The 8,031-nt window shown below is 50.2% G+C and overlaps 1 protein-coding gene across 1 annotated transcript; it reads right to left on the bottom strand.

Annotated features, from left to right (window-relative positions):
• Positions 1-691: 691 nt before the first annotated feature.
• Positions 692-5,888, bottom strand: LOC149376083 (uncharacterized). Its single transcript, XM_089593215.1, has 3 exons — positions 2,949-5,888; positions 1,508-2,882; positions 692-1,470 (listed from the first exon to the last, which is right to left on the bottom strand). Exons 1-3 carry the CDS (start codon positions 5,886-5,888, stop codon positions 692-694), a joined length of 5,094 nt encoding a protein of 1,697 aa, XP_089449341.1.
• Between the last annotated feature and the right edge of the window lie 2,143 nt (positions 5,889-8,031).

Raw genomic sequence — 8,031 nt, 5'->3', positions numbered from 1 at the left:
GATTAATTACATCCTCACATTTACTCAACTTTAAATACATCGATATTCTCTTTTTCCACAAACTATAATTACTACCATCTGTTTCGTTTCGAGCCTCTAGGTCGCGATGGACCGTTATCAAGGTCGCGGGGGGGAAACGTACCCGTTATCGTTGACAAATGCCTGTAGAGAGTAGGGAAATAATAAAACGCTCAACACGAACTCTTCGATGATAGGAAACAACTTGTATTTTTTCTTTACAGCAAATATGAAAATGAAGGCGAATCAGGAAAGAAGACCGGAAAAATGACGCTAATAATTAAATAAATTGTAAATATGGACTGTGCTTAGACGACGGAGAGAGAGCAAGGCTCTCCTTGGCCAGCGTGCGTCGCTTGGTCAGTGCGATAAAGACCAAAAACATGCCGATCGAAGCAGACGAGTACTTAAGTCACGCTCGTTCTAACGCTCTTCGATTGCAACTAACTCGGAGATAGAAAAAAAAAGCCTGTAAGCGGATAGAGCTAAACCTACTGCTACGGCGAGAGCTAGCGCAGCTATATACAATAGTGTTAGTAGCTTACCCTGGCCACGAGCTGACATGAACATGAAGGATTTACAAATTTTGCAATTGAAAAAAAAAAAAGCAAACAAACATAAAATCATTAATTAATGGGTTAGTAAGTGAATAAACTACTAATTAGCACTGAGTTTATTTTGATTGCTCGGAATAGCACTTCTCGAGCTCGGGTTGAGTTAACAGTTTAACAAGCTTCACAATTGGTCGCGAAAGCGTCGAGGCAGCCGTCTTCACCGTGGCTACGCGCACAAGGTTGTCCGCCCCGGCCTGCGTGGCAATTACCACACCCAAGGGCCAGGTGGCTGGGGGCGCGAGTTCATCACGCACGAGAACGACGTCTCCTTCTTGTAAATTCGTTCGAGGAGTCTGCCACTTGCATCGCTTGAGATGCTGATGCAGGACCTCCTTTCTCCAGCTGGACCAAAATGAGTTACGAAGGTCGACTATTAGCTTCCAGCGGTTGGAAGATGACATTGGCCTCTGCGCTTCGTCATATGGCTCGGGGTGAGAGAGCAACGCAGAGCCGACCAGGAAATGTGCCGGAGTGAGGGCGAGCTCGCCCGTAACTTCATTGCTCAAGGCGCACAGTGGCCTTGAGTTGAGGCAGGCCTCAATTTTGGCGCACAACGTCGACAGTTCCTCGAAGGTGAGCCTTGTCTCGCCGATCACGCGCTTGAGGTGATGCTTTGCGCTTCGGACAGCGGCTTCCCAAAGCCCGCCAAAATGAGGAGCTCGAGGGGGGATGAAGGACCAGTCCGTCCCTTGAGCTGCCAGCTTCTCGGCGATGTTTGAAGCAAATGAAGAGCTGGCCAGCATGCGCTGAAGCTCGTAAGCTGCGCCTTTGAAGTTCGTGGCGTTGTCCGAGTACAGCACAGCGCAAACTCCACGGCGTGCAGCGAAACGAGAGTAGGCTGCAAGAAAAGCATGGGTTGAAAGGTCAGAGGCTACCTCGAGGTGAACTGCCCGCGTGACAATTGGTTGTTTTGGCGCCTCGTCCTCTTGAAAACAGGACGGGGATCGGTCCAGCGAAATCCACACCCGTGTGCGAGAACGGACGAGACGGGGAGACTCGTGCAGTCGGCAGTTGGCCCATGAGTTGGCTAGGGCTCCGTGCAGCGTGGCGCGTGCACTTAGCACAGCGGTGAAGTACTCCGACCGCTAGGCGCTGGCCCCGTAAAATCCAAACGGAGCGACGTAAGTGCGACAGCATCAATTGGACCCCGCCATGAAGGGTCCGCTGGTGAGTGTCTTCGACGAGTCTCCTGACGATCGTGCAACGGCTCGGCAGAATGACTGGGTGCCTCTCGCTGTACGGAAGCGCTGAATGATCGAGGCGGCCGCCGACTCGAATGACTCCGTTATCGTCGATGAAAGGCGACAGCCGACGGAGAGGGCTGCGAGCGGAGACAGAGCTGTCACGCTTCAACCTTTCCAGCTCGCTAGCAAAGTGATGACTCTGAATAATTCTAAAACAGAGAAGAGTGGCGAGCCGAATCTCTTTGCCTGAAAGAAAGGGATTGATCGGCTGGTGCTCTTGGGAGATGGGGCGAACGCGCCAACGCCAGCTGTAAGCTAGCATCCGGACGATCCTGTCAAAGCTGGAGAACTTTTGAAAACGAGGAAGGCACGGGTGCACAGAGACGTCCTTGGGTCTCTCCTCCTGCGCCGCGAACACCTGCGGCTGGTCGTTGGGAGTGGTATCTGCAGCTTGGGTAGGCCACTTCTCTTGCTCCTGCGTGAGCCACACAGGTCCGTGTAACCAAAGAGGAAATTGAGCGAGCGCCGAAGACGCGAGGCCTCGGGTGGCGCAATCTGCGGAGTTGTCGGCGGATTTGACGTGCCTCCACGTAGCTGCTGGCAACTCGGAGAGAATTTCGCTCGTTCTATTGGCGACGAAGGTTGGCCAGTGGGCCGGATGAGTCTTCAGCCAGTCCAGCACCACGCGTGAGTCTGACCAGAGATGGATGCGACTCGGCTTGGTTGGTGAAGCGTCCGACACGTGCTTGGCCAATCGTGCGGCCAGCACTGCGCCGCACAGTTCGAGTCTAGGCAGCGACTGAACTTTGGTGGGCGCCAACTTTGTTTTTGCAAAGAGGAGCTGAGCAGAGCGATTTGGGTACACCGCATAAATCGCTGCTGCATAAGCTCGCTTTGAGGCGTCAGCGAATCCATGCAGGTGCCATTCCTCGGCCTCGAGGCCACCCAGCCACCGCGGGAGGCTGATGAGCGAGATCTGTTGCATCTCACTCCGAAAGCGCGTCCAGCGTGACTGGAGGTCGTCGGGCAGCAGCTCATCCCACTCGAGGTTGAGGAGCCAAATATCCTGTTAAACAATCTTTGCACTTACGATTATCGGAGCTATCGAGCCAAGAGGGTCGAAGAGTCGCGCAATCTCTGACAGCACGATGCGCTTGGTGATTTCATGACCGACGAGCATCCCCTTTGGTTTGAAGGTGAAGGAGTCCGAGCTGGGCAGCCACTGCAGGCCCAGTGTTGACACGGCGTCGTCCTGCTTGAGGTTAATGGCCTTAGCCGCCATTGCTTCAAGCCCCTCAAGTATGAAGGAGTTGTTGCTTGCCCATTTGCCTAGCGCCATGCCGGCGGATGACAGCAGCTGAATCGTCTCGTCGCGCCGCTCGCGCGCCTGGTCCAGCGTGTCCGCTCCAGCAAATAGGTCGTCGACGTAGAGTCGATGGCGTAGTGTCTCAGCGGCGTGTGGGTGAGTCTCGGCGCCGTCCGTGGCGAGAGTTTGCATGACCTTGAGCGCCAAGTAAGGCGCAGAGGCCGTCCCGTAGGTGATAGTCGTGCACCGATAGTCCGTGATGGGCTCGGCGGTGGAGGAGCGCCAGAGCACTCGTTGCCAGTCCCTGTCGTCCGGGTGTACAAGGATCTGTCGAAACATTTGGACTACGTCCGTTGTAAATACAAACTTAAAAAATCTCCACAGCGTCAGCACTTGAGCGATATCTGCTTGAAGCTTGGGACCTGCCAGCAGCAAGTCGTTGAGCGAGACGCCGTTTGAGTCCTTTTGCGACGCGTTGAAGACTACGCGCACCTTACTCGGATTCTCGGGCCGTCTCACTGCATGATGAGGCAAAAAAAAGGATGGCCTGCTGAGCTCGTCAGCTGGCACGGGTTCCATGTGACGCTGGTCTATGTAGTCCTGCATGAAGCTACCATAAGACTCAGCGAGATCGCTATCACGATGTCTGCGCTTCTCGGAGCGAATGAAGCAAGCAGCGGCGATATCTCGAGAGGCGGAAAACTTTGGCGTGCTTTGGAAAGGCAGCTTAACCACGAAACGGCCGTCGGCATTACGAAAAGAAGTCTGATGAAACGACTCCTCGCATTTGCTCTCGTCACTCGTGAGCAAAGATTTGCGTGGCGCCTCCTCGATTTCCCAAAACTTCTGTAATTCTACTGCAAGTAGATTATCAGTGTGAATGTGAAACGCGCGAACGTGCATCGTGTTGCTTGTGTCAACGCTGGCTAGGGGACCCGTGAGCAGCCATCCAAAAGCGGAGTTTTGAGCTAAAGGGGCGCCCGCTGGACCGCGTTTTGTCCCATCTTGAATGACCGACGGATAGACGTCGGCACCGAGGATGCAGTCTATCTGTGGAGACTCGAAGAACTGTGGATCGGCTAACTTGAGCCCTCGGATATGAGGCAATTTCGAGGTAACCGCATGCTTGTAAGGCAGAGGCTGAGAGAGCTTAGGCAACACTAACGCCGAGACCGAGATTGTTAAGTTGGATTCGCCTCGGGGTGCCACCTTGAGTTCAGCTTCGCGGTGCGCTGTAGAAGAAGCGCTCCCGCCTACTCCGACGACCTTGATATTCACGGAACTACAAGGAAGTCCCAGCTCTGAGATAACATGATGCGTAATGAAGGAGCGCTCGGCCCCAGGATCAACAAGAGCGCGAATGCGCAGCCGCTTGCCGTTGGGGCCAATCGCGATTAGTTCAGCGGTCGCAAGAAGAATTGTGCGACCAACTAATGCATTGTGCGCCGCAACAGGAGGGCAGGCAGGCTCGTCCGAAGGATTGTCATCCTTGCGAGGGGCGCTAGCGCGCGAGGAAACCTCCTCGTTGCGCGGCTTTGCTATTCTCTCAAAGCGCAACTTCGAGTGGTGCTTTGCATCGCAAGTCACACAACGATTGGGAGAGGGGCATTTTTCCACAAAATGCGACGCTCTCAGGCAATTTACGCAAAGCCTCTCGTGTTTGCGTAAATCCCAGCGCTGCGATACCGGCATGGATTTAAAATCGTGGCACCTATTTACGTAGTGATTGCCTTTGCAAGCTACGCAGCTTTTTGTTGTTCCGGCGGACTCGTCCGTTTGCGCAGCGTTCGCCGCGACGCGTTTAGAACGATCGCCGCTTTGTTTTGATGCCGAGTTAGCTTTTCCGGCGTCGCTCGACTGCGGGCCGACGTGAGCCTGCTCGAGCGCGTGAATTCGGCGCTCCAGGAAAGTGGTTAAATCTGCGTATGAAGGAAAGCCAACCGTCCGTTCCTGCGAAACTTCCCATGCCTCGCGAGACGTTAAGTCGAGCTTACGAATGACGCAATGAACAACAAAATAATTAGTTTGTTCGATCGGACAACCGAGATCTATTAGCGCGCGAACCGATTCCTCCGCACGATCCATTGTGTCGTTAAGATCCGCAACATTGCGAGCTTTAACAGCTGGAAGCTGAATCAAGCTCTCGATACCGTTAAACAAACGTATGCGTGGATTATCATATCGACGAGTAAGCTTTGTCCATGCGACCTCGAAGTTTGCGTCTGTGAGTTCGATACCCTTCAGACGTTGCGCAGCCGCGCCCTGCACAGCGTTGAGCAAGTGCTGCAATTTTGCTATCGGCGGGACGGTGGCCTTCGAGACGACAAGCGAAGAAAAGCGCTGCTTGAAGCTCTCCCATTCCTCTTGTTTACCCGAGAAAGTGGGCAGAGCAATTCGTGGCAAAGACGCGTATTGTTCTGCAGCATTAGCGTTGATAATAGGCGCGGGAAGTTGACCGGTAAACGGCGCGGGGCCCCTGAGCTCCGGAATTCGCGTCAAGAGGCGCGCTTTTGCGTCGCTATACGCCAGCTCAACTAGCGAGTATACATCGTCCTTGAAGTAGCTATCGCCGGCTAGCTGCTCTTCGTACTCGAGCAAGTCCTCGTGTCGAGAAATGAAAGTTGACCAATAGTTCTCGAGAATACCTAGCCGCGTCTCGAAATGTGACAGAGTTTGTTTTTCTACGGCGACCTTGACGGTCGAGTTGTTGTAGAAATTTATTATATTCGTCGTCAGTTTTGTTTGGGATCGGTGAAGCTTATCCATGCTGCTTAGAGACGTAAGCGTTTAACGCGATCAAAACAATGACTCGAGAAGTATGCTTGTGAGTCGCGGCTCACTGCGAGGTCAAGCGACTACAGCGAACAACAGAGAAAAGCGAGCGCGATAGTAAACAAACGCTCTCCTAGTAAGCGACTAGATGTATCGGCGTACTCGCTCGGTATAGCACGATCGGAATGTGGCCTTGAAGCCTTCAAAAACGAAATTTGCCGAACAAGTTGAGATAATTGTCTACTCACAGACCTTTTTCCGTTTGCTCTACTTATCGTAGCCGAAGAATGGCTCTCGGAGAAGCTGGTGGTGAAACCGATGAGACGAGTAGACAACAGAAGCTGCTCGTTGCGATGCCACCAGGAAGCCCTGCTGTCCCGGCTAGCTGCACAGCTCCGTTATCGAAGATTTCCTCGTGTTTGTCGAGTTCCGCTGCTCTCGTACAGGAAACCACGCTCTGCTACCAATGTTTCGTTTCGAGCCTCTAGGTCGCGATGGACCGTTATCAAGGTCGCGGGGGGGAAACGTACCCGTTATCGTTGACAAATGCCTGTAGAGAGTAGGGAAATAATAAAACGCTCAACACGAACTCTTCGATGATAGGAAACAACTTGTATTTTTTCTTTACAGCAAATATGAAAATGAAGGCGAATCAGGAAAGAAGACCGGAAAAATGACGCTAATAATCAAATAAATTGTAAATATGGACTGTGCTTAGACGACGGAGAGAGAGCAAGGCTCTCCTTGGCCAGCGTGCGTCGCTTGGTCAGTGCGATAAAGACCAAAAACATGCCGATCGAAGCAGACGAGTACTTAAGTCACGCTCGTTCTAACGCTCTTCGATTGCAACTAACTCGCTCGCGGTTTGTCTGGAGAGACTTCGACAACGCGGCGACAATTAAGGTAGGGGGGCCCTTTTGGGAGAGACCCCCTCAGGTTGCGGTGCCACGAGGCTTTCGTCTCTCTCTTTCTCGCTCTCAATAAGCGTATACACACATACGTGAACACCATCAAAAATTGGTAACAAATTTAATATCGTCCACCATCTTGTCTTCTTCTTTTTCGCTTTCGACTACTTTCAATATACACAGCACGTTTCTCAAAATTTAAAAAAAAATTCCTTCTCACGTAGTCTTTGTCTTTCTTTTTTAATTCAAAATTCGCACTATTTATCTCTTTTAAGATTTCCTCGTTTTCAACCTGTTGAGTTCTTTCTTTTCCTTGTATATTTTCCATTTACTTATACTCGAACATCGCATTTACACTTCTTTCTACTAAACACAGGCTGAACTTGCTCTCTCATAAAGCTTTTTAATCCTTTTGCATCTCAATAAATTTTTCACTAAAATAAATGTGAAACATATCACTGCACACGTTTTATACTAATCTTTTTAATACTTCACATATTTTTTTTATCCATTTTTGATTTTACACTGTCACTTACAAGTGATTGTCACGTGCTTCCAAAGAGACTCTTGAAAAATCAAAAAACAAGAACGAAACAGGCAACTCAAACCATGGACTGCTACCATGTTAAAAATAAATGAGCCTGAGAAAATAAATACTTCATACCATCATACATAATAGACTTGAATTTATTAATAATAATACTCCATGTATTACATGAGGCATCTTTCCTCAGCAACGGTTATCCATACACTGAATATACGTATCGTCATCAAACATGTATCAATCATGCGACTCGAGAGCTTCTACGCATGATCAATGCCGAGCGTCCTAGTGCCGTGCGCGTAATTTCAAATTTACTTATATTCTAACAGTATAAAATAGAATGACTGCGTGTTGATTTCATATAAAATTAAGCAAGAAATAACTTATTTTGGGTTATGAACTTTCCGGTGAGTATGAAGAAAAATCTTGAACGCCACTTGGCAGGGAAATATCACATCATCATCCACGTATTTGCCACCCTCAGCTTTGTCTTCGGTGGCAACATACAAGCGAACGGGAATGTACTACTTTCCTGCCACATGACGTCATTTACTATTCTACATGTATTGAATTAAATTTACTTACGTGACTTATCCATTTTCAGTCCTCATTAAGTTATCTCTTAATTAAATAGTTATCTATTAAGCATAACAAAACTCCGTATTATAACATTAACCACGCTTTC

Source organism: Copidosoma floridanum, unplaced genomic scaffold (assembly GCF_036245765.1).
Source record: "Copidosoma floridanum isolate Cflo_tuat_1 unplaced genomic scaffold, Cflo_Japanese_pri ptg000001l, whole genome shotgun sequence".
In the NCBI taxonomy this organism is placed as follows: Eukaryota; Metazoa; Arthropoda; class Insecta; order Hymenoptera; family Encyrtidae; genus Copidosoma; species Copidosoma floridanum.
This window is presented reverse-complemented; position numbering and strand designations above follow the sequence as displayed.

Excerpts from the sequence above, each read along its gene's own strand:
- LOC149376083 (XM_089593215.1), bottom strand. The coding sequence starts at position 5,888 with ATGGATAAGCTTCACCGATCCCAAACAAAACTGACGACGAATATAATA. Across the intron at positions 2,883-2,948 it reads GCATCGTGCTGTCAGAGATT|GATATTTGGCTCCTCAACCT; the intron begins GCGCGACTCTTC and ends ATTGTTTAACAG. Across the intron at positions 1,471-1,507 it reads CGCGGGCAGTTCACCTCGAG|CCTACTCTCGTTTCGCTGCA; the intron begins GTAGCCTCTGAC and ends CTTTTCTTGCAG.